The following is a 26970-nucleotide window of genomic DNA, read 5'->3' as shown; positions in this document are numbered from 1 at the left end:
CTGGAAATCCTTGGACCTGTGGGAAGTTACAGTCCCCTCTGTTGGGGTGGAAATAGAGTTTTGGAAAAGCCCATGGCTTAAAGTGAACTTTAGCTTGGTGGTCCCGACTGTTCTGAGAGGAGAATGAGGACAGGGTTGTTCAGGCAAGCCAGAGTCAACACCCATGTTCATTTTAAAAAAATTATTGCCTTCAGCATCATGTAGGCCTTAGCTGTGCTCTCTTCTATCTCTTACCCAAACTTTTAGTCTGGAGAAACATGACATATGAAAATCTGGAAAGATCTTTGACAATGTGAATAGAGTATTTTACTGAAAGAAAAACAGAGATATTACTTTTCCAACACACTGGTGCTAGAAACATTTACAGTTGAGTTTCAGTCATTGAAGAACACAGGGTTAAAGGCAAGAGCAAGAAAAAATATTTAGATCATTTCTATGAAACTAAAAATATCATTAAATAATATATAAGTCAAGATACAGTGTTTTAGTTTCAATGATTTAATAGTGATTAAAATAGCTATTACAGACCTCTCTGGTTGTAATGTGTCTGTATTATAAAGGAGAGCTCATTAGCCCCTTTTCTTCATGTGCCTGTGGGGTGTGTAGACTGTAAAAAGTTCTGCTGTTATGTACTGTTGAATCAAGACATAAATATTAATGTTAGTTGACTTAACTGTTGTAGATTTCTTTGTGTGCTTTTTATCAGAAAAGAATCCCATTTAATTTTAAATTAGATATTGAAATACAGGCAAAATAATTTTTCAAAGGTTAATGTGTGAAGTATTTGTAGACGAGTGTGTATCAGGCCTTAAAATATTTGTAGATCAGAAAATGCCATCATTAGCTAATCTGTACTAGTGTATGTATTATCTGTAGGTTATCTGTTTGCCATTTCAGTCAGAAAAATAGAAGGATAAGTTTCACTTTACATATACATATGTGTGTGTCTATGTACTAGTATGTGTAAAAGTAGAAAAAATAATCTGCCATTTAGAAAAGTATGTGTTCATGACAGTATGCATATTTAAACATTATTTAGATCAGCAATTTTCAACCTTTAAAATGTCATGGCACACATGAACTAATTACTTAAATTCTGTGGCACACCAAAAAATATTATAATTTGCCGATCTGACCAAAAAAATTGGTATAATTTTGATTCATTCACATCAGACAACTATTGTTGTGTAGACTATTGTCATTTTTTTATTTGATAATCTAAGGGGAAAAAGGTCAGTGCCCTTGACTAAATAGTCAGCTAATGCATGTTTTAAAATTTTTTACAGCACAGTGGCTGAAAATCCTCGCCTTAGATTATTAATATAAGAGACCAATGGTTGCTTCAGCATTTCCTAGGTATATGTAGCTCATTAGAAATAATATGAGAAAGAAATATTATAGATTTATAGATTATTATTATTATTTATTTGCTGAGAAAATCTTGTAAAGGGGCCACCCTTTTATTTGCAATTATGCAATGATATAAAATTTAGGCCAATTTTTTATTGTAAGAAAATGCAACATATACACTTCGCATGATTATTTTTCAATTTAGATTCAACATTATGGATTATCTATATATTCTTGTATGCTATCCCAGGGCATGAGTTCTCTAGATATATGCCATTTATCTTAATGTCTTTAGGAGGACACATTTTTATTTGCATAGGCACATCTCTTCTCTATGCCATAAGTTTAGTAAAAATGGATGAGCTGAAATTGGCTTCCCTAAGCAATATTGCTTTTTGTTTAGAAAAGAGACTATTGCTGAATGGGGAGGAAAATGAGACCTGATTTGCATCAGTGCTGTTTGTGTTCAAATTGTAAAATTCATGGACTCTTTAACAGAATAGGGAAGATTAGAGATGTACTCTATTTCAGCTCTCATTCAACGAATGTCTACAATTCAGCCCACTAAAGAATTATGAGAAAGCAAGCATTGAAATGTTACATTGGAAGAGTGTGTGCTCCAGTCAGGTTCCCTAGACAAGTCTTAAAGAAGAATGGCTTCTATTGTGTGTCTGTATGTTAATTTTGTCTTTCACATTAAGATTTATATTTTATAGATTTGCTTTAAGATAAAAGAAAAAATAAGCAGTTCTCACCATGGGATACTCGGTAACTGCTTTTTCTCTTCCATTCTCTTATTTTGGGGATTTCTCTTTCTTAACAACAGTCTTACTGAGTGAACTGAAGTACCAGCCTCTGTTATTATAGGCATTTCGTTTTGTTCAGGATAAAATTCAGTGATAAATCCTGTGGGAAGTGATGGACAGGGAGGGCAACCGATTGCTGTTGTTAAAGGTAAATTAGAAATAGATGATAAAACTCACTAAGTGTTTGAATCTCCGCCTCCCAACTTCATCTCCCCAAATAACAGTTATTAGTATAATAAAAGTTTTATGTTTTTGTCTTTTTGAAACAGGACATTTTCCATATCTTGCCAGATATACAGTTAATTTTTTTTATTTAAAAAATAAATTTGCAAATCAGCTCGCATATTGTCTTTGTTAAAGAATGCATACAAGGAGAATATGTATTCAAATAACTTTCCTTGGTTCCCAGGTACCATTATAGTGGATAACATGCTGATCAAGGGGACTGCTGGGGGACCAGACCCCACCATCGAGCTCTCTTTAAAGGACAACGTGGACTACTGGGTGCTGCTGGATCCCATTAAGCAGATGCTGTTCCTGAACAGCACGGGCAGAGTTCTGGATAGAGATGTCAGTGATTCCTTTCTTTATTAGACTTTACGTATCTGCATGTGTTTGTTGATATGTTATCAAATTTTCTTTATATAATTTGAGTTTACTTTTCGTGTCCATCAACAACAAAAATTTTTTTTAGCTCCTTGAAAAATAGGAAAGTGAGGGGCCTTCCATGTCTGAGAGAACCATTATATCTTTTATCTGTCATCCTGGAAGCTTGTCATATTTCTGAACAAGAGGCTAGAGCAGGGGCGGGCAACCTTTTTGTGAGTGCATGCCAAAACCAGCAAAAGCTCTGACTCAAAATTCTTCTGCGTGCCAACCCTAATTTTTTGAGAACATGTTACACCTACTTGATTTCTCTTAAGGTGTACATTTGTGAAGAGCCTTGAAGAAATAATAAAATTCATTTGAGCGACAAAAACACAGTATATGATGATGAAAAATACATTTATTTTTTAATGATACATGTACACCAATAGTCCGACAGAAAACTTTATGACTCTGTTTGATATTATCAGTGGGACTTTTGCTGCTGCATCACTGATGACAGATTTTACATCAGGTTTATATTTCGTGACCTTCAGAGATATGCACGAGCTCCTACTTTCATCTGTCAGGCTACTCCTATTATGAGGCTTAACAAAATTCATCACTGAGAACAAAGATTCACAATTGTAAATGGAAGATTATAAGAGAGGGTTTTGTGTGCCAGCAAAAGTTACTGGCGTGTCATGTTTGGCACGCGTGCCAGGGGTTGCCCACCCCTGGGCTAGAGTGTTCAGAATAAAGGAGTGGTAACCTTGGAAAAGTAGGATAAACACAGTGATGATCCAGGGCGAGGGCTGGACATGCAGCTAAGTGTTGACCTGAGGACAGAGAGTTTGGTGGGAACACTAATGGGCGGCTGCTCTTAGCAGCAATAAGCATTGGTTGAGAGAGGAGCTTGTGGCGACGTGCCTGTAAACCTGTAAAAGAACTAAAAGAAGGTGGGCACAGGTCTCCCGGCAATGTTCCTGTCGAATCCTTCCAGTCCAGTCATTCTCAGGCAGCACGACCTAAGTAGCACTATGTTAAGAACAGCTCAGTTACCAAAGTCATTGAATGTCTCATCCCTGAAACAGTTTAAAAACCTGAGTGTATTTATTTTAATGTAACTTTATTCTCATGTATTTGCAGTTCAGTCTTGTGAGCAGGGAAGAGTATGTGGGGAGTAGGGGTTTCAATACTAGTAGTAATGTGCAGGACCTACATGCCTACTCCAAACTTTCTAGTTTATGAAATTCAAACATTAGATATTCAGTGAACCTGAATGATCTCACCACCTCATTCAGGATTTATGATCCACTTTACAATATGGTATAGAGTAGATGATCCCTAACCTATTTCACATCTAAAATTCAGAGTGTTTAAAACTTTGTGGTGAGGTGGGCAATACGTAGGATTCTCCCATCAGGATTGTTTGTCTTCATATACTTGCACATTTTGTATACGTGGGTATCTTTGTATACTTGGGGAGATCCATAATTTAGCTATAATTGAGCAGTGGTGGCAGATTTGAAATGTGGGTAGCAGTAGAGAATAGGAATAGAACTGTTGGGCTCAACTTAGGGACAATAAGTCATCCTTAATGCTGTCCCCATCCCCCCGCCCCTTCACAGCTCCCCACTATGTCCTTTGATCACAGCAACATGCATTATATACCACAGTGTACAATTTTGGCTGGGTGGCTAAGAAGTTGTAAATGGAATAAAGACATCTACTGTCCTCAATTGTATCTTCTTAATTTACCTTATCATAAATCCTACTTTTATAAAACCAATCTGGACAATGGCACAGATTGGCAGACTGCAAGATTCCCCCACCCCCCAGCTGCATTACTCACAGGCATCCTTTACTGGCCCTATTTAGGGACATCCATATCCACGTCATATGAATTTTATAACATGTTAGAGGAATTATAGAATATTTATCCATTTGAGACCACTGTCATTTTATATTTTGAATCCTTTAGAAAATCACCTTATAACCCAGCCAGTGTGGCTCAGTGGTTGATCATCAACCCATTAATCAGGAAGTCATGATTCTCTTCCCAGTCAGGGCCCTTAACCCTGGTGTGGGCTCCATCCCCAATAGGGGGCGTGCAGTAGGCAGCCAGTCAATGATTCTTTCCTCTCCCTTCCTTCCTCTGGAATCAATAAAAACATATATATTTTAAAACACCTTACAGCTGATTATGATAATTACTGGTTCACTACTAAATCACTTTCTTTTGGGAACCTATTTTTTATATTAAAATAACACTAATAGGTCTGGATTATGAGTAGAGAGAAAGGATATCCTTCTGTATAAATAGTCTTCCATCTCTCCAGCCTATAAAACTGTTTAAATATTAATTATTTACCAAAAAATATATTATTTTTTAAGATAAATATCTATTTTCTTAGTATTATTTTTGTTATTTCTAATATGGGCATTGTTTATTGAACATTGGCTAAACTGAATGTACACCATGGGAATACACTTAAAATTGATTTGGCCTGAAAGTAACAATGCAAAAATATGCACATGCATCATTTAAAGAAAAATCCAGACTGATTCATTAACATAATAATGAACATTAAGTTCCTTTCCATTTAAAATGTTATTTTGAATTAGGAAAGCTATGGCCAAGTTAAACTTGCAAAGATAGTTTGCAAATTGAAGTGCTGTCAGTGGACAGTTCATTAAAATTAGCTAAAGATGATGGAGACCAGGTCATCTAAGAATATGAAATGTAAAATGAATATTGCAGAGGAAAATCTGTGCATTTGAAAAAAAAAGACCTGCTCACATTCTTGCAATGTATTTAGCACTTAGCAAATGCACTTACTGAAATAATGGCAAGACATTGAGTAGAAGATGCTCTAAACCTTAGTAATATGAAAATTTAAGCCTGTATAGTTAAATAAAGCCACGCCAAAGATTTAACATCACCATCTTGCACAGGTACTGTCTTTTGATGGTTGGACTTACAAAACCTGAATTAGAATAGACACAGGGCTTGAGGCTTCCTATGGGTACGGACATGGTAGCCCTCCAATGGCTTTGTTTGTTTTTTGTTGTACTTTGTTGCTATTGCTGTTTGCATTGTTATTGTAACATATTTCACTGGTCCACTGTTCTGGTGTACATGGTGTTTACATGAGGACAGTTTAATCTAGATAATATAAATGAAGCCATGTCACCAATTAATAAGGAACCAGGTTGCCGAAAACTTGTTATTTAATATCAGAGAATTCTTCTTGAATAAATGTGTGAATTGAATTAAGTTAAGAGTTAGAAGTGTAAGTGTAAAAACAGTATGAAGAGTCATGTAGAAGAAATAGAAGTATAGATGTAATGTAGAATAAATTGACTAGACGTAGTAGCAAGTGTCAGAAGAATAAGAAGAGTGTAAAATAGTGTCAAGTTTAGACCTGCTAGCTGGTAATGGAGGCCATCAAGTTAAAGAGCAACCCTAAAAGGGGGAAAAGACAACCTGAGGTATAGAAACTGTTAAATGTTTATAGCATGAATATAATGGATCATTAAGAAATATTTCACCAGCATTAGATTTCCAAGAGTCAAGGAAAGAAAGGTAACAGGCTGAATGCACTTTTTGACGTATAGATTTGTCAGTAAGACTTCATCTTTGGGAGGTGGAGCACTTAGTCAGTATTCTGATCAAATCTATGAACTCATTTCTCAGGGAAAAGTTTATTTGCACATCAAGAAATTATTTGCAATTTCAAGAGTTTCACTAACTACTAAGATTGCACAGAGCTCAGGTTACAGAACTTGCCTTGGGTAAATAATCTTCTTTTTTTAATTATGAAATTGTTAGAGAATCTTATATCTTTAAATTATTATTTCCAAACAGAACTAAGAGAAGGAATGATTATGTACCATATATGAATTTTTATATCATATCATACTGGAGTAACTTTATATATATATATATATATATATATATATATATATATATATATATATATATATATATATAAATTTTTTTTTCAGAGAGGAAGGGAGAGGGAGAGAAAGATAGAAACATCAGCTATGAGAGAATCATTGATCAGCTGCTTCCTGCATGCCCACAACCTGGGCATGTGCCCTGACGTGAATCTAACCATGACCTCCTGGTTCATAGGTAGACGCTCAACTACTGAACCATATCAGCCATGACTTGCTGCAGTCTTAATGATTTCTTTATATTTTAGATACCTGCCATCTTTTTCATAACAGGAAGTAATATTCATGTGAATTTGGGGAAAATAAATCTTAATTTAACCTCTTATTTCAATACATTTCACTTTGTCCTGTATTACCTTTTTTTTTTTTTTTTTGAATTGTGAATTTATCTTTCTGCTGCTTTCAGGGCTTTTATTTTTCTTTTAAATCAAAATGTAAATGCTTTTTTCTAAAAATTCTCAACCCAGTGTCCATCTGGTATGTGTGTAGTATAGATTATTGCTGCTGGAAAAGTTGTATCTAATCACAACTGGAAATTAGTTTCATTTAATTGTAAAATAATATAAACCTGGTGGTAAACATATCAAAAAGAAAGCTCAAGTCAATAGAGGCTTTAAAATAGTGAGTAATTTAAAATTTCAATAAGATTTTTCATTTTGTGAAGATAGTAAATACATAGAAAGAAAAATCTTGACAAAAACCTTTTATTCCTGTGAGAATTGAATACATTTTGCCTTTGCCTTATGAGAAATAAAATCAATTCTTATACAGGTTTGCTAAAAACTTATTTCCCTCTAAATTATTTAGCCCATCAAATAACATCATTTCTAGAAAAACTCAATTCCCCTTAGATTGAAGATGTATGCTATAATCAATACCATAATATCAATAAATTCACTATAATAAACTTCACTGTACATGTTGAATCCTAAGTGGTTTTCTGAAAAACTCCAAACACCATTTTCTATTTTTGTCTTTTTACAAATTACAAAGTTCATACATATCTGTTAGAAAGTTTTATTCCTTTACTTTCTACTTCAACTGTACTTTTCAAAAATAACCCCCATCAACTGTCATTACCTATTATCCCTGTACTTTATGTGTATCAAAACCTATACACAAAGATATAAATATGCAAATATACATTCAAAGTATTATGTTAAACATTCATTTTTAAACTGGGAGAATAGTTGGCATGTCTATGAATGTATAAATTTTAGTTGTTTTAAATAATTACCCCCTAAATTTATACACACTCTTTTCTTTTTTGTTTAATGAATGAAGCAACTTAAGAGAATTAGAGAAAATAAAATTGCCATGACTTATTTTTTCCCACCAGTTAGGAAAGATAAACCACCATTTCCCTAACTCATTCCTAAGGAGTTTGGATTCCCTAAACTCTCACTAATGGACTTAGTAGAACTACACTTGATACATTTATGACCTTCTTAAATAGCAGAATAGAATCTATTCCAATGTGAGATTACAATGTGTGTTATATATTAGCTGCAGGGAATTCTTGGCTTCAACATGATCCATTATGGTTGAAATTTATTGTACGCTAAGTTCCATCCATACTACTAACAGTTGCATAGGGAGCTGAAATTGAGAGTGACAAGAGTTCCAGATGACCTGGGTATGTCTAATTTATGGGCACTTATAGGACTAAGTGGGCTCAGTGCAGCATGCACATGATCCTCTACTTGCAGAGATTGTGACCTTTCTGTCCTAGTGTTTCTACTCATAGAATTAGAGGTTGAGATGAAATGTTTTTATAGGTCTCTCTTGCAATATTTAGAAGACAAATAACCTTAGAAGAACATGATTCAACTGATTGTCTTCCAAAAGGTGTGCCAAAGGCTAATAGTACAGGTATTTATTGTTTTTTACTTTACGATTGAAATATGCAGGCCAATAAAGCAAACACTTTAAAATCGGTAGTAAAGAGGTCGTCTAATTCAAATTATTTCCTGAAAACTTCGAAGACCTAGTCTTATCAAAAAATCTTTTTGTTCTCCTCAAGCTTGCAAATTTTAATGATGGAGCTTGTTTTATAGGATAGTCTATTCTATTCTGCACCATTATGGATTACTAGAAAACCACTACTTACATTGAAAACATATACTTTGTAAAACTTTTTATTCATCATTCTTATTTCAGCTCTCTAGGACTGCAATGAATAAACTAAAAGATCCTAGTTCATTTCACAACAACCATTCAGATGTCTAGCAAATACTGTATTTCTTAGCTTAAACATCCTCAAATTTTAACACATACTTGAAAGTGTTCAGATTTCACATTTTATTCACCCAGAATATGGTGCTTATTATAATCCACCTATCTCTGCATCTGATATGATTAATGAATATGAAGTATTATTTTTCCAGCAGCCCACTCACAGTGTCGACATATAAACTTGATGTTCATTTTGCATCTAGATCATACAGTTATAGAACTAAGTTTGAAAACCAAGTAGACTAAGGTATACAGTCATCTGTCCTAGGCACAGTGCTGGTGCTTGTGTAGAGAGATGTAGCCAGGATTGAAACAGCACTCCAGGTTTTATAGAACTTTTAGTTTAGGGTAGGGAGATCAACTAAAACAAATATGTAAAATATGTACTATGTCAAGTGGTGGATGAAAAATGCAACAAAGAAAAATAAATGCCAAAACCGGTTTGGCTCGGTGGATGGAGCGTCGGCCTGCGGACTGAAGGGTCCCAGGTTCGGTTCCGGTCAAGGGCATGTACCTGGGTTGCGGGCATATCCCCAGTGGGAGATGTGCAGGAGGCAGCTGATCGATGTTTCTCTCTCATCGATGTTTCTAACTCTCTATCTCTCTCCCTTCCTCTCTGTAAAAAATCAATAAAATATATTTAAAAAAAAAAGAAAAATAAATAATGAAGGGACAAGGAGAAAAGAGTGATCATGCTGGAGACATGGTACTTTAGATGGTATAAGAACAGGTCATTCTGAAAATGATATATTTAGGGAGGTAATTTTATGAGCTTGGAAAAGATTTTTAAAATCACAAAGGTACATGTTTTAGTGTTAAACCTTTGACTCTAGAATCAAAGAGCTGCAGGTGTGCAACCCAATTCTGCAAGCCCTAAGCTCTGGGACCCGAGTAAGTGGGTTCCCCTTTGAGGACACTTTTCTCCTTCAACAAATTTATCATAGAAATAATTAATTAATTTAGTACATATTTAGGTATAGAATGTTTATTGAAGTATCATTTATAATGATAAAAACTGACAACATAAAACATCTCATTATAAGTTTTTAATTAGACAAATTACGCTATAGACTTAAAGTGGAGTGAGTACTCTTAAATTACATAATGTAGTTTCATAGTAGTATACACCAAGATGTTATAGTAAATCTATATTTATAAATATGGTATGATATTCATTCTGTGTATGGTTATGTGTATAATATATATATTTAGAGAGGTGGAAAGATTAGAAAAATAATCATTTAAAGGTACAAAATGAGTACGTTTGATTGAATTGTGAATGGATTCTCTTGCTTATCTACATTTTGATTTTTATCAGATATCAACATATAATATTTTAGCAAAAATATAGACACAAATGTTAAATATTCCTTCCCCAAGAATTTTATCGTTAACATATCGTTTTTATAAATTAGAAGTTCATATCAAAATTTGATTTATCCCATCCAATCTCAGCATTAATTTTGTGGTTGTATTTATCACCATTCGTCTAATTGTGAGCACAATGCTATTTAAGACACTATGTTTTGAGGCACAAAATTGAACATGAAGTAATCTTAACCATTTTCTTTTGTTCTTAAAATAGTACAAATTGGATCAATTTGTGTAGATTATTATCATGTAAAAATGAACAAGCATAGAAAATTTTATTAAATAAGTGCTTTGACAGCAATAATAATAGGTGTTTTTTTTTTTAAATGTACAATTTCTGCATTGCAGCCACCAATGAACATACACTCCATCGTGGTGCAAGTCCAGTGTGTCAACAAAAAAGTGGGCACCGTTATCTACCATGAAGTTCGAATCGTGGTGAGAGACAGGAATGACAACTCACCCACATTCAAACATGAAAGCTACTATGCCACTGTGAATGAGGTCAGTTTCTAAATGTTCTCTTTTTGTGTCCTTTTTTATACAAATAACTAAATATGCTATAAATGTTTTGAAATGAGTCTTCTTATAATAATAGGCTTACCTGTTTAGAAATATCAAGAAAATATTTCAAGGAAGAGGGCTTTAGAAGGAATAAGGTCTGGACAACTTCTGACATGCTTTTAGGAATTTTCTTTGCTACAGGAAAATTTTTATTTATTTATAGTAATGACCAAAGTATTAATGCTCATGATCATTATGCACAATTTTATACCTGAATTCACCTGTATGCCTACTGATGCTCAAGATAAGCTATTTATTTTCATTGCAAGGAGAAGAACTAATTTATTTTCATATCTCTGAAGTGCTAGCAGTAATTAAATACTGGAAGAAAATGTCTGTTTAGGATTCTATCAATTTAAACTCTTTCCTCAATTTTAAAATCATTTTGGTGTATTCAAAATACTTAAATACTAGAAGCCCAGCACGTGAAATTTCTCAGCCCCGCCCACCTGTGCCAGTCTTTGGTCTTTAGGGTGTTAGGGCTACAGGCCTTTTATAATATAGATAAATCACAACTAAATTCTTATAAGAAAATGCTGAAAAAATTATTAAAAATATTCAAAAAGTAATATTATTGCTCTAATATCATCTATTATGTGTACTTTAACAACAACAGAAAAAGGAGCCACATTTTAGCAGTTCTTCTTTACCTCCAAGATGCTCATTAAACCTTAAAAATATGTATCTACTTTATAGGACGAAATCAGTGTAATTAGGGTATTAGTTACACAGCACTGGATCTTTAACCTCTGCAAGCTTTCTGAAATTGTTAGCATGTATCCTATTTATCTCAGCATTCTTCTATTCATAAGAAAATTAAGAAATGATGTTTTTCACAATCAGACTGTATAGTTCGTATTACTTTAAAATAAACACAGTGTAAACTCCTCTTTTAAGTTTTAACAAGACAAGTTACTGGTTAGTCAAGGCTTAATCTTTCTGAGTTACCTTGATTTAACAGCTTTCTACTAAAAGAGACAGATGCTAATTAATGTAATTAATCAGGTTACATTATTAATTATTATAGCATCTGAAGTATACTATTTCAATGAAATTTTGCTTTCTTTATTTCAGTGTTAATTTCATTTGGGCATAAACTTATTTTCAGGTGAATTACGTTAGGCACAGATCTAAATGTAATATCTACTTTTGTACCATATTTAAACTATTTCTGGATCCACATATTTAATTTTTGTAAATAAATATATAATATTTAAATTGAAGTTCAAAGTATTAAATATGAAAATGTGATTTAACTACTTCCACTTACCCCACCCAAACTTTTCAGCACCTTGCTGAAAAATAACCTTCTCAAATACTATTTTAATCATGTCATTCTCCTATTCAAAAATTGTATAATTTCAAATTATTGTCAGGGGAAAGGCCATCTATCTCCGTTGACTGACTAAAGGCCTTCCATAATACAACATTTGTCAATGTATTCTTAACTTCAGATTCTCTCTGATAAAGCCTCACTTCTTTCAGAATAATTTCCGCATCTCACAAATATTTCCACTTCTTGGGCTTTGCTCAAGAAAAAAAAAGTCTTCTTATAATAATAGGCTTACCTGTTTAGAAATATCAAGAAAATATTTCAAGGAAGAGGGCTTTAGAAGGAATAAGGTCTGGACAATAAGGTCTGACATGCTTTTAGGAATTTTCTTTGCTACAGGAAAATTTTTATTTATTTATAGTAATGACCAAAGTATTAATGCTAATTAATGTTAAATTAACATTAAATACTGGAAGAAAATTTTTTCAGCATTAGCATTAATTAACATTAATGCTAATTAACATTAAATTAATGTTAATTTTACTTAGAATGGCATCCGCCTTACCTTGCAAGTCTACAAGTTTTATTCATCTTTTAAAGATTAACTCAGACTTATTTCTATTTCCTATTTCTAAAGTTGTCCCCAAATATTCACATTCATTTATCTTCAGTTTTTCCAAACTCTAAAATCCTGCAGCACATGGATAAATGTCAATTACAGTGACAAAACTTATAGAAAAGTCAAACATTTTATCTGCATAGGTTCAGGGTTCTTTACAAAGCTGTCCATTATATGGTTTTCTCTCAATGCATTTCCCTATAGCCAACTAGACAATCCTATTTCACTGGTACTGTGGTCATATTTTCCATAGTTTGATAATTATATCCCCATTGGATTTTGCTCATAATCTTATATCTATTTTCTTGAAAAAAAAAAAGTTTATTTAAACCTAAAAACATAACTGCAAGGAAATAAACAAATTTAACTGTTCTTCTGATCTTTTATTTATTTGAGTATTTCTTCCATAGTAGTACTTCTCTTAGTTTCATTGGCTGGAATGCATATGTATTTCCATTGGAAAAATACATTGACATTATATATACTTATATGTATATACGTGTACGTTTATGTGTGTATACTCCAACTACAATGCTGCCTTTAAAATAAATTTAAATGAAATACATTTTACTCTTCTGTGAAACATTGCAAATTATTTTCTATGCTATCTCTTTTTATTTTGTTTTATTTTAAAAATATATTTGTATTGATTTCAGAGAGGAAGGGAGAGGGAGAGAAGGGCAGAAACATCAATGATGAGAGAGAATCACCAATTGGCTGCCTCCTGAATGCCCCGCACTGGGAATCGAGCCCACAACCTGGGCATGTGTCCTGACCAGGAATCAAACTGTGACCTCTTGATTCATAGGTGGATGCTCAACCACTGAGCCTGTCACCTTTTACTATAGGCATGCAGTTAATGCAGAATGATCTCAATGGTGTGTATATTTTTTTGATCACTCAGGGTTTAATAGATTGGTGTTGTCAAAATATTTTACACTTCATTAAAATCCATAAGACAGGTATAAAGTCATTATAACAGATGTATAAAAGAAGTTTCCAAAATTAAAGTCCCGATTAGTCACTTTCCTTGTTCACTATGAGAACACTGAGCCCTGATCGGCTACATTACACATTAAACTGGTCACAACGTTGAGAGTAAAACCTACATTTTTGGTTCAATCATCCCTTCATTGCTTATTGATAGACATCTTATTAACTAAATTACAACCATTTTCATGTAACTGATTTAAAAATAAATATCAGGGTTTATACTTATAATATTGTATCATAATATTATAATTACAATCAGTGCTTTTATGAATGCATGAAATATTAGTCTTTTACAGCCTTTGTAAGCATGTTCTTCTATTAGTATGTCAAAAATTCTAATGCCTATATCTAAATGCTGAGCAAGGACTATAATGAGGTTTATATTTCCTTGTTTGTGAACAAGACATAAGATATCACAAGTATTTTTCTCTGGGTAATTTAAGACTCTCTCTCAAAATGAACGTCTTGCTCAACTACATGTGTAATAGTTGTAATAGCCAGCATAACATAGAAGGTATTTAATATTAGCTGATATATTAGCTGATATCATATGCATGTTTAATGAACATATTTATTTTACCCGACTTCAAGTGCTGTTATACTTAGTTCTCTTAACATGGCATGATAATGTCCTTCAACAATACTCATTAGATTAATGTGCTCATTAATTTTTAAAAATTGGATTATAAAATATTTTAGTTTTTTTAAGGTTTAACGGAGTGATTTAAAACATTTTAATGATGCTCTCAATAAGCAGGAACCAAAAGCTGAATTTCATTCAAATTAAACCATAGAAATGTATGAGAATCTCTCTCTTGTTTTCTCTCTCTCTTTCTTCCCTCATACACACACACACACACACACACACACACACACACACACACACGTGCATGCACATGCACACACACATGCAAACTCTAAGTCGACCTTATTTGATTTTTTGACTAAGTGTTAGTTCAAATGTTTATATATTTGTAAAAACTAAATGTAATATAAGTGGATAAATATTTGTCTTTAGAAATATGCTTCTTATAATAAATAATATGTTCAAAGCTTAGACTTTGTTATAATGAAAGTGATTCATGAAATGGAATGATTATATTTTTATTATTTATTTAAACTATATCAGAGCTATTTGTATATAAATAATATTTAATAAAAGTAATGGAATACCCATATAGCCCTCATCCAATTTCCCCTGCTGTTAATATCTTTCATTAGTATGATACATTGTTTTGTAATAACTAATGAACCAACAGTGAAACATTATTTACTTGAATCAATATTTTATTCAGATTTTCTTTTTTTATCTAATATTTTAGTTCCTTAATATTTTCTTGACTTTAATGACCTTAATAATTTCCAGGAGTAGGACGGTTTATAGATTATTTCTTATTTTGGGTTTACCTGATATTTCCACATGATGATAGATTTTGTTCAGGAATACCACAAGATTGATGCTGTATTCTTCCCAGTACGTAGCAAGAGAGACATACAATGTCAATGTGTTCCATTACTAGTAATGTTAGCTTTTTATTGCTTTAATAAGTTAATGTCTGCCTATTCTTTTCTACTGTACTTACTAATTATTTTTAATTTATAATTAATAAGTAATTAAAACTATTTGGTGAGGAATGACTTTAAGACTTGATAAATATCTTGTTTCTCATCATAGCTTCACTCACACTTTTTTTTAGTGATTTATGAAACAATGATTTGTTGCAAAACCATTGATGACAATGCAAATTATTGCGGTGTATATATTTTCTTCATTTTATTTTATTGCCCCTTGCTCATTTAGTGGGTGTTTTTTCAGGCATTATGAAATGCACTGGCAATAAATGTTTGGCTACTAATGAGAAGGTTAGCATACTGAAATCATAGTGAGTATGGGAATTTATGAAATAATTTGCTTGCTGAAAACCAACCTGTTTGCAATAGCAGTTATTATTCAATATGAGTTTTCTAAAATGCAGGCAAGAACTAAGTTGAATTTATTTGTTTTTCTGTAAAATATCTCAAAAGCATTTTTCCTTAGGGCTAAACATAATTTATCTTTGATGGAATACATCATCCAAATTGCATAATTTCATATTATCTGTATATCTTGGGTTCCCTTATGTGTCAAGTTCTATTTATTTCCTCTTGTTTCCCCTCTTCTCAAACGTTTGTTATTAGTAAATTATGAAATTTCTGAAATAATATATTTCATAGTACTTGAGACAATCTGTGTTGCAGTCTTTATCTACCAAATATTAGAATCATGACATCAAGCAGAAGCTCTCTTAGCCTAAAGTTGCTTGACTATAAAGTAAGTATAATAACAAAAAATAATGTTACATGGTTATATTAAGAATTAAAAATGATAATGCTTTTTTAAAATACTTAGTACAGGTTTTGGCCTTATACTTTATAACTAGTGATGTATTTAAAAATCAAGGGGATCTTCACAAATGAAATGCAAGAAAAAATACATTTGTATGCAGGCAATAATTAGTGGCATATCATTAAGAACTTCACCTTTCCTCAGTGGTGAAAAGACATTATCTTTGAATCTATCCAATTTGAGCTTTAAACTTTCCTGATCAAACTTTTTCAGCTTTGTGCTATTCTTTCACAATGTATAATGACTGTATCATCTTCTTCCATTTAAAATATGCAGTTTTGAAATCCGTTCTTATCAAAGTAATTCTGGTAGATTGAAGAGCACAGATGGTCTTCATGATGAAGTATTACAATGAAATTCCATATATAGCTAAGTATTTGAAAAACATTTTATTTGTATTATATATTTCATATATAATTTAGATGACTTTTTATTCAAGTTAAATATTATCTTTTAGAAATATAGTCCATGGCATTAAAAACTTGATGAATATCTCCAACTATTCATGGAATAAACATCAATGGACCTTCAGAGTTTCTTTGAATAGACACTACTAGCATTTACTCTAACATCAAAAGCTTCTGAGGGAAGAAATAAGACTAAGCCCTAGTTCCTTTTACTTGTCCCAGTTCTTCTCCTCCAAGGGATTTGCACATTCTTTCTAGAAAGCAAGATATATACAGTAAGGGAAGAAAAAAGAGACGAAGAATAAAGTAATGGAAAGAATCACATAAAATATTTTTTCTAATTTAAACATGTAAATATAATCAATGTTTCAGCTGACCTAAAGAATTTAAGTATTTAATTATTTAACCTTTTATTTTTTTAATACTCCCACCCAAGGATACTTTTTTCATTGATCTTTAGAGAGATTGTGGAAGAGAGGGAGAAGGGGAGGAGAGGGAGAAGAGAGAGAGAGAGAGAGAAAGAAAGAGAGAGGTGTGAGAGAGACACATTGACTGGATGGCTCCTGCATGCACCCCTGCTGATCAAACCTGCAACTGAGGTACTTTCTCTTGGCTGGGAATTGAAACCTTGATCCTTCCATTCTTGGCCCTACACTCCAACACTCTGACCACTGAGCAACTGGCCAGGGCTAAACTTTTCAAATTTAATGGGTTATTGCATATATTATATATTCAATCTAAAGCTAATTGTTCTGTAGCTTTTACTAATGATGAGTAGAGTTATTTGTCACCCTCTCTAATAAGCTATTCTCTTATTTTGAAGATACTTATGAGTTTGCCTTTAATACTTTCTTCAGAGGAAGTGATTTTCAATATTAATTATATAACTTCCATAATAGACATGGAGTGAAGATTTTAATCACAGATGCAAAACTATTTGTAGTAAAGGCACATGAAGAACATGTAATTTTCTATTTTTTCTCTTTGATTTTAATAACTCACTGCATGATAGCATCCACTGAATGTGAATTCAAAAATGTGTATTATTTGCTATCAATGATAGAAAGATTTAAGATAAACTTCAAAGATACATTTGATTTGGATAAATGTTTGAATAAAATAAATATTATATTAGTGAGTTAATATATATCCAATATAATGACCACAGAAATAATGATTTGACCAATAATATGTTACCAATAAATAATTATAGATTCAGAGATAATGTAATTTCATCATTGTGAGAAAAAGCTTAAGTTCTCAACAAAATTCCACTAACCATTATCTGTTTACAAATTTATCACTCCATTTTATTTGTGGGGAACCCTTGTCTTTCAAACATATCAAATATATGAGTATTTCTAAAGCATATTAGAAACAATAGGGTTGACTTTTGAGAAGAGGAGGTTAAACCTGAATCATAGTCATAGGATGAATGGCTTATAATTTGGAAAAATTATTATCATATGGAAGCTGATCTTTAGACCATACAGTATAATTGAGAAGACCCTGAAAATAAGTACAGGGGTAAGAAGAAGAGAATAGCTAATTATTTTTAAATACGGCTATTTTGCAGCACTACATAAATTAGAGTTCAGGAATTGGCAATGCCAGGCATAGATTACTAAGAAAGCACTGTGGGTAATCATCAAAGGATCACAGAGGGTGATCGAAGTACTAACAGATTGTATAGCCACTGTTTTGGTGATAGTAGCAATTGTTCCATAGAGTGCCATATAGTATGTATATAGGCATTGATAAATGATAACATGGAAATCTAATCCTACCTCTGCAGAAGCAAATACTCAATTTTATTTGTTTGCTGGAGAAATGGGATCAGGGGTGTATTATTCAGTTCTTCAGAGAAACAGAATTGATACATAGATATAGATGATAGATAAATGATAGATAGATAGATAGATAATAGATAATAGATAGATAGATAAATAGATAGATAGAGCAAGGAATATATATTATAAGGAATTGGCTTATGTAATTATGGAAGCTGAGAGATCCCAAGATCTCCAGTGGGCAAGCTGGAAACTCAGGCATGCTGATGGGGTAGCCCCAGTCCAAAGTCTGAGAACTAGAAAAATGGATGGTATAAGTTCTCACCTGAGTTTAAGTCTGAAGTCAAGAAATGACAGATACCCCAGCTCAAAAACAGACAGTGAGAGTGAATTCATTCCTTACTCAGCCTTTTTGTTCTATCCAGCCCTTCAACAGATTGACGAGGCCTTCTCATATTTGGGAGGGCACTCTGCTCTACTCAAGCTCCTGATTAAATGTTAATCTTGTCCAGAAACACCTTTACAGACACATCCAGAACAATGTTTAGTCAAATATCTGGGCATCCCTTGGCCCAGTCAAGTTGACACTTAATATTAACACCCACAAGAGATATGGATTCATGCTACGCAAATGTGAGAGAAGATCATAACATTGATGTCTCATTGCTCATTAAACTTGGGGGCGTGACACCAGTTGATAACAGAATGTTATCTTTTATTGGGTGTCCTTTTCTTAAGAGTGTAATTGGTATGAAATGTCTTCTGGCATACACTAAATCAGACAAAGATATTGGCGATTGAAAAATAAACGTGTGCCAATCTAATGTAGACTGATATTGCATTTGATCCTCTAAAGATAATGTGTCTTTTTTAATAATATCTATTACTAAAATAGAAATAGGGCACCTGCTACCATTGATAGCATTGTCATGAAATCATTAATATATGAAAAGTTTCATGTAGTGAATTCTAGTTCAACTTATATATGTCTGTGACTCTTTAGAGATTCTATCATTTTTTAGAAGATAGAGAAGAGAAACAAAACCCTTGTATTATGATGAAATTTGTAAGAAAGTAAAATCTCATCCAATGCATTTTAAATCATTCCTTAGGGTAGCTTTGTCTTGGAAAGGTTTTTTTTACTCTTTTGTATCAATTATTTCCCAGTGAATTGGTTCTATATTAGTTGTACTTTTATTTAAAAAAATGCTCTTTTCTTCTGGACTCTAGTACAATTTCTCTTTAAAGCCATTAAACTTATCTGAAGGAATTGTTTTCAAATATATGGAAAAGATTATTTTGGATATTCATAAATTATATAGTTTACCAAATTATTTCTATCAATGTGTTTTTATGAAAATATAGTACATGTGACTCTAGGAAATATTCAATATATATATATATATGTCATAAAATACAAGGTCATTAATGCTAGTGGCATGCATATATATATATATATATATATATATATATATATATATATATATTTAACACAATATTGTGTTTCATGGAGTGCTTTCCAACATTCATCCTTCTCAATATCTTCTTCAAAGTGAACAACATACCATTTACTTTCTGAATATTAAGTTGGTCTACAATGACATTAGCATCATGATTGTGTAAGATATCCTTCCTTTAAATCCTCCCTTTTAGCAAATAAAAATAAGCATCCAGCCCTTCCACTTTCAAAAAAAAAAAAAAAATTATGGAAAAAATATCCTCCATGGAGGATTAAAATAATAAAAGGTCACAAAGTACCTCTGTGGTGATTGTGGGAGCCAGCATACACCAAGAGACCTGGAAGTAGTCCCAACCACCTATGCATCAGGTAATCAGGCCAATCTCATTGGGGCTATGGAACCAACAGAAGCCAGCAAACTGGTCCCAAATCTTCTGGGAAATGGTCTGGGCAGCCTGGGAAACCTTGGGCAGATAGCCATGGATGATAAAGACTTTGTTAAAGTCCAGCCTGCCTGAAGAGAGACTCCAGCACTCCGTTTGCAACAACAGCAACAACAAAATAATACAAGTTTGGAGTTTGGATGCATTAAAGAAGAGGGTAAGACAAACTTTGTCAGTGCCCATCCTCCTTCCAAGGCTGTATGTACAGTGCCTCTCAAGCTAGCAGGACCTCTCCTGCAGGGGAACAGAACAGTCAGCAGCTGCCTCGTTTACCCCAGCTGTGTGACATGCTGCTGAGTTGTATCCGATGGGGAGAAACAAATTTCCTCCACCTCCATGACTCAGGAGAGGGAGGCGATTGGAAAAGAGGCAGATAAGAATTCAAAGGACACTACATGGATGAGGTTCCTGCTGACTTTGTTTAGAACTCCAGTAGGAAGCCGGCCCACAGGCTACTTGGAGGACACCATACAAGGATCCCCCAACCTGATCTGTGGACACTGTAACACTCCAAGTGCTAAACCCACGCCACCCCCCCATTTTGTGACCAACTTCTTGTGTGCACTCACCAGTGTAATGGTGAGAGAGACCTCTTTGGTAAACAGGGAATATGCTCAGAAAATCAGGCCAAGGGCTGTGAGCAAGGGCAAAACCACAAACTTGACGGCAGCACCATCTACTGGAAAATCAAGTTTCCAGCAGCCAAGCTGGCGAGTTATATAAGAACCAGAGAAGATACACAAGCTTAAGAATTAGACGCAGAAGTAACCAAAAGTCTGAAGCAGGTATATTAAACAAGGTTGCAGAAAATTCCAGATGTAAGCTGTACCAACAAAAATTATCTCCAACTCAGTGACAATTAGGAAAATATTGAGATGTCTGATACTTCAAAATGCAAAAGCAGCAACACAAAATTTCAAGGAACATGAAGAACCAAAGAAAAGTCATCACCAAAAGAAACAATCTACAATAATCGAACTAAAAAATATGGGTATTGGTGATTTACCTGATAAAAAATTCAGAATAGCTGTTTCTAGGAATCTAAATGGGCAACAAGAAAGCATAGAAAGACAATTCAATGAAATCAGAAAACGATACATAAACAAAATGAAAAATTTAACAACTAGAAATCATCAAAATGAAACAGACAGAAGTTTTGGAGCTGAATAATTCAATGAACAAAATGAAAACTACAACAGGAAGTATCTGCAATAGAATAGAACAAACATCTTACCTAATAATAGACAAACATGTAAATTAACCGCCCCACTGCTATGCTCACCAGCCAATCAGGAGAGTATGCAAATTAATCCAACAAAGATGGTGATTAATTTGCATATGTAGGGGCGAAGTGGCGGAGCCAAGACTGAAGGCTCCATCTGGAGCCAAGAGGACTGAAGGGTCCATCCAGAGCAAAGGCCTGGGCCCTGGGTGCCGGAGGAAAACTGGTGCCGGCAGCCAAGGGAAGGGAAGGCCTATTGCACGAATCTTTTCATACAATGGGCCTCTAGTATTAAATAAGGTGTCTTTAAACAAAAACATACATAAAATAAGGTTAGGTATTGATCAATTCATAAAAACTTTATAACTGGAGGCTTACAAGAACTTAACCCTGTATTCTCCTAGCAATGCAATAACCTTGTATTCCCCTAGGAGCAATGATTTAGTCTTTGTTCATTCAGTGTTTGTGGTAACTTTATAGAAAATAACTACCTAGTGTAATGAAAATCAACAGTATTTATATGAAAATGTGAATACAATGCTTCTGTGGGGAAATATTGCCAGTTGAGATTATTAAGGACAAATGTTTGCTTTTGGGAGCATAGTTCATAATTTTCAGGTTGGCTTGAGTAGCTATGGGTCATAAGATATCTAGACAGTTAACTGAGAACTGCTCACTTTTTACATTCACATTCTAATTTCTCTCATGCATCTTTTTGAAATATTGAATTTTCTTGCATTGGTTTTCTTTAATGTTTACATATTTTGCATTTATTTATACATTTTTTTTGTATCTCCCAATAGCTGTATAAAATTGTTTGTGAAAGAACACATGAACTAAATAAGTTATACCCTCAGGCAGCTACCCAAGCTAATAATCATCCCATACATAAAATGCCCTTCAGAAAAACAAATTTATTTTTCTGAGACTTGTTGACATGTTAAAGGCCATAGACCATGGCTATTTGCATGGTGGATGTGCCCTGAAACTGTGAATAATAAAGTATAGGGCAATACATTATAATAAACTACCTGACTGTCATGTGAAGAATTAAACTTCCACTTACTATTTAAAAATTCACAAAGCACCAGTGTGCAATGTCGCCTGTGTTGAGAATAAGTTAGGGTAATGTGTGTGTATTTATATTCATCTAATATGTGTGTGCTCATAGATATGTATATATTTCTATTGGTTGTACATAAAGAAAATTAATGAAGCAGGATTCTGAAATCTACTATTTTTAAAAACCATTTTGTGTATTCAACTCTCTATTGTTTATGTGCATCTAGTATAGATTATTTTATTGGAGCCCTTTTTGTCTTGCCAGACTTTCCATATTAGCACAACATATTTTATCTTCTTTTTTCCTTAGCTATTTCTGTTATACTAGTTTCAAATATTCCACACGGTAGTGCATATCTGAACAGGCTAACTACCTGAGTCGTAGATTGTGTTTATAATGTGTAGATCCATTTTAGTTCTGATGTTTTAATTCAACCCATGACAGTGATTTTCTTTGCCAACAAAGATGTTTGAATAAAAAATTTTAAGTTTTGTTTTATCAGATATCTGGAAATAAATTGTTGTCATTCAATTTTAAAATTTACATAATTAAAAAATCAAATCATAGCTATATAAGAATGATAGAAGTTTCATGAGAGAGAACAATGTCCTTTGGGACAAAAATTACACTAAAAATATATAAATTTTACTTGGAAGCCTTTTAGTTAACTAACATTTCCACTAAACCCATCCCCCAATGGTCTTTTAGTGCTACATGTGCTATTTTTTTCATTGGGGTAACTTTGGTTAATAGGATCATATAGGTTTCATTTATAGATTCCTATGATACAAGATCTGTATATTGTACTGTGTGCCCTCCACCCAAAGTCAAATCATTGGTCACCATACATTAGGCCGAGTTCATCCCCCACCTTCCCCACCCCGTTCCCTCTGGCAACTACCACATTGCTGTTTGTGTCCATGAGCTTCAGCTTTATATCCACATATGAGTGAAATCATATGGTTCTTATCTTTTTATGACTGGCTTATTTCACTTAGTATCATATTCTAAAGGTCCATCCATGTTGTCGCAAATGGCATTATTTCATCTTTTCTTATGGCTAAATAGTATTCCATTGTGTATAAGAACCACATCTTCTTTATCCAGTCCTCTATTGCAGGACACTTTGGTTGTCTCTAGGTCTTGGCCAACGTGAATAATGCTGTAATGAACATAGGGTGCATATATCTTTGTGAATACATGATTTCCAGTTTTGGGGGATATACCTGGTATACCCAGGAGAGGGATTGCTTGGTCAGATGGTAACTCTACCAAGTAAAGGCTACATATGCTATTTAAGCTGTATCCTCTCACTTCATTCTCAGGTCTCTTTGACCTGCAGAAAGTAAAAAAATGTGCCTTTTAAAGCTGCCTGCCTGGAGGATTGATTTTATAAATACCCACTGAATGAAATGGGATGCTGAAATCTACCACTGTTGTACTTTGCACTTTTGGTATATTTTTAAAATCATAATTGTATTGTATTTTTCTAAATCGGAGGCTATAAACTGCAGGAGTTACTGTGCCACTGGATGTATTTTGTTTCTTCATTAAATGTGCCGGGGTTTAGCCCCAGCTGGTCCAGGGTTCCCAAAGGTGTGGACGGAGACGGCGAAGAATGAAGGACATGAAGACTGCTGATCAGCATAGCCAGATTCTCTCTTTATTGTCCTGTTACATCTGTATTTATACCATTTGATCCTATAAGCATGACTCTATAATCACATCATGGTATGTTTTGAGTCCTCCCTTGACCTACAGTTCCTTGTTTCATGTCCATAGTTTCTTATCTGACCTTTGCCAAAAACCCCATCTCCATCTAGTTCTGTTGAGTTTAATCCAATCCATTCTATTCCAAAGGTTTAGGGCGTTTGTTATCTCCATTTGAAGGTCACTACTCTACTGTTCTGTTAAACTATGAGGAAGTAACTGAAGGAGATTATCCTAAGTAAAGATTATGTAGTTTAAGCGTGATTGTTCGTAGTTAAGGTGATTAACTACTCGCCTGGCACTTAGTTAAGGGGTTTTACTGATTTATTCCCTTCCTTAGTCCTGTTAATCCCTAACTCCAGGGAAAAACCCCTACCTAGGGAAACAACCTTTCTATCTAGCTAGAGGTGGCCTTGGTTAAAACACATAGCACTAAGAGGGGGAGTAAACATATTAAGAACAGTATGCAATATACGTCAGGTCCCTTGAAACATATGCTGTGTAGATGTTTCTTCCCTGCAGCGACTGTGTCAAGCAGCAAGGGTGGACCGGCTTCCGGCATAAATGTATAATTTATTTCTCTAAAATCTGTTGCCAACCTTAAAATGAAAAGGTTACTTATAAAATTAGACTATTAGAAGACCCAGTAACAATGACTCCTTATTCCACTATGCCAAGAATTTGCTGGGGCTGAGGAGCAAATACCACCTCAGAGAGGGTCCATGCTCCCCAGATGGTATCATTCCCATCAGGCTGTTGAAGGTGATCTATAAATAAGTTGGACTATAACTAATGGGAAGGGATACTCAGGTAAAGCTTGAGGAATGGAGACTCTGGATGCAGGGTCTCATTGTGCAAAGACCTACAGGTAAGACAAAATCACAGTGATTCTGTGGTGGAGATGAATCTATAACAATAAAAGCATAATATGCTAATTAGACTCTACGTCCTTCTGGATGACCCTCAGGACAACCTTCCGGATGAAGCCTGGGCTGCCAGGGGGGGAAGCAAGCTTCTGCAGCTGTGAGGGCCGAGCCCCTGGCACGAATCTCGTGCATCGGGCCTCTAGTAAGAAGTAAAGCCAAACAACAAATCCTGGTTGTATTTGCCTCATTAAGTTTTGTGGTGGTTGTTTTAATCCAAATGAAAATATATGACCAACTCCTGTCACATAACAGCTTTCTACTCAAACAATCTCGTGAGCACGAAGAAATGCCCAGCTTTCTTTCTCCTTTGCTAGCTGGGGCATCTGTTGTCTTCGACATTCTTGCTTAAACTTACCACTTGCATGCAATTACCAACCTGAACTTTATTGAGCTCTCTGAAACGCTTTTTGTTTTTAAATAGAGTAACTCACTTGCACATACAATTTAAATCCTAGCTTGTAGATAACTTAATGCATTAAGGCGTTTTTAAGGAGGAACAACAGATGCATTTTCTCCACAGGGGCTAAGACGCTAATAGTCATAAATTGGCCCAAATGTGCTGCAGACTGAATCTGGGTCTTCTATTTCTTTATCCCAATGCAAGGACCCTGATGTTGGTAATTGTGGACTTTATACGTTTTTATGTAAGGCTTGCAAGGGTTCTTTTGAGTCACTTTGGGTCTGTGATTGTGGGCAGCTGTCCACTCTCCTTTGTGTAATAAAGGACTGTGTTTTGCTCTGGCACAGTTCTGGTGTGCTACTGATGAAGTGAGAATCGACAGATTTCCTCTTCTTTTATTTTCAGCTCACCCCAGTTGGCACCACGATATTTACAGGATTTGCAGGAGACAATGGAGCTACAGACATCGATGACGGCCCAAACGGACAGATAGAATATGTGATTCAGTATAATCCAGATGATCCGGTATGTAAATAGCTACTTGCAGGGTGACTTCACTCTGAGTTAATAACATCGATGCTTACTTCTCGTGATATTTATTATTTATTCTATTAGAACCACATAAGTAATAATAGTATAATCAACTACTGTCTCAAAATGGCATTCTTTTAAATGTGGGCTATGCTTTGAAAAACTAATTTTTGGTGGTATTTGGAGGTAATAATTTAAAATGTGTTTTAGGCTTAATATGGCATTTTTACTAAATCGCCATGATGTTTGTGGATTTCTAAGCATTCTAAAGAAACCATTGGATGTGGTACAACCAGTGTGATTCACACGCTCTATGGAACTTACGAATGAATGCCACCGCTGCCACTTCCCTGCTAAGGAAACCTGAGGTGGAGAGGAGGACAGAGCCTCTGGCTATGGGTGTTTTAGGCTGTGAACTTATTTCTTCAAATCAGCTATTTAACACAGATGAAATCAGAATTGCTTTGCTGAAGCTAAAGCTGCTGTTGTGCCTGCCATCTTGTCTTCCTCTTTTCCCAAGACAACTCCTCACATCATGGGCTTCCCAAAGCATAGTTTTAAACTCACTTCTTAAATGAGATTTCTAAAGGAATGCTTCTCCTTTACGTTAATATTAGGGATATAAAAAGTGGTGAAGATAATATTATATCTTTATTTTTATATCATATATTTCTTACGTAAGCTTATACAAACAACAGAAATGCCTGTGCTTGTTCAGGCTAAAAATTCACAAAAGATCTCCATCACAAGTTTATTGTGAGAATTAAGTGAATTGTGAATGAATTTTCTCCTTTTATTCTCACAAATCAATCAGTTAATTCTCTTGCAAAGAAGAGAGAACAGGCTCATAGGTGAAGTGATGTACCTGGTATCA

The 26970-nt window shown here is 34.1% G+C and overlaps 1 protein-coding gene across 17 annotated transcripts in view; it reads left to right on the top strand.

The window, feature by feature from the left end:
• PCDH15 (protocadherin related 15) overlaps positions 1-26970 on the top strand; it is a 544558-nt gene that overhangs the window by 158350 nt on the left and 359238 nt on the right. For all 17 annotated transcript variants that reach the window (XM_036336780.1, XM_036336778.1, XM_036336777.1 and 14 more), the window contains 3 exons: positions 2566-2726; positions 10659-10814; positions 25971-26090. In XM_036336780.1, the coding sequence (XP_036192673.1) occupies positions 2566-2726; positions 10659-10814; positions 25971-26090 (437 nt within the window). The remainder of the gene's footprint in view (positions 1-2565; positions 2727-10658; positions 10815-25970; positions 26091-26970) is intronic.

Source organism: Myotis myotis, unplaced genomic scaffold (genome assembly GCF_014108235.1).
Source record: "Myotis myotis isolate mMyoMyo1 unplaced genomic scaffold, mMyoMyo1.p scaffold_m19_p_15, whole genome shotgun sequence".
In the NCBI taxonomy this organism is placed as follows: Eukaryota; Metazoa; Chordata; class Mammalia; order Chiroptera; family Vespertilionidae; genus Myotis; species Myotis myotis.
Note: the sequence above shows the minus strand (reverse complement) of the source record. Positions and strands in the feature narration are given on the sequence as shown.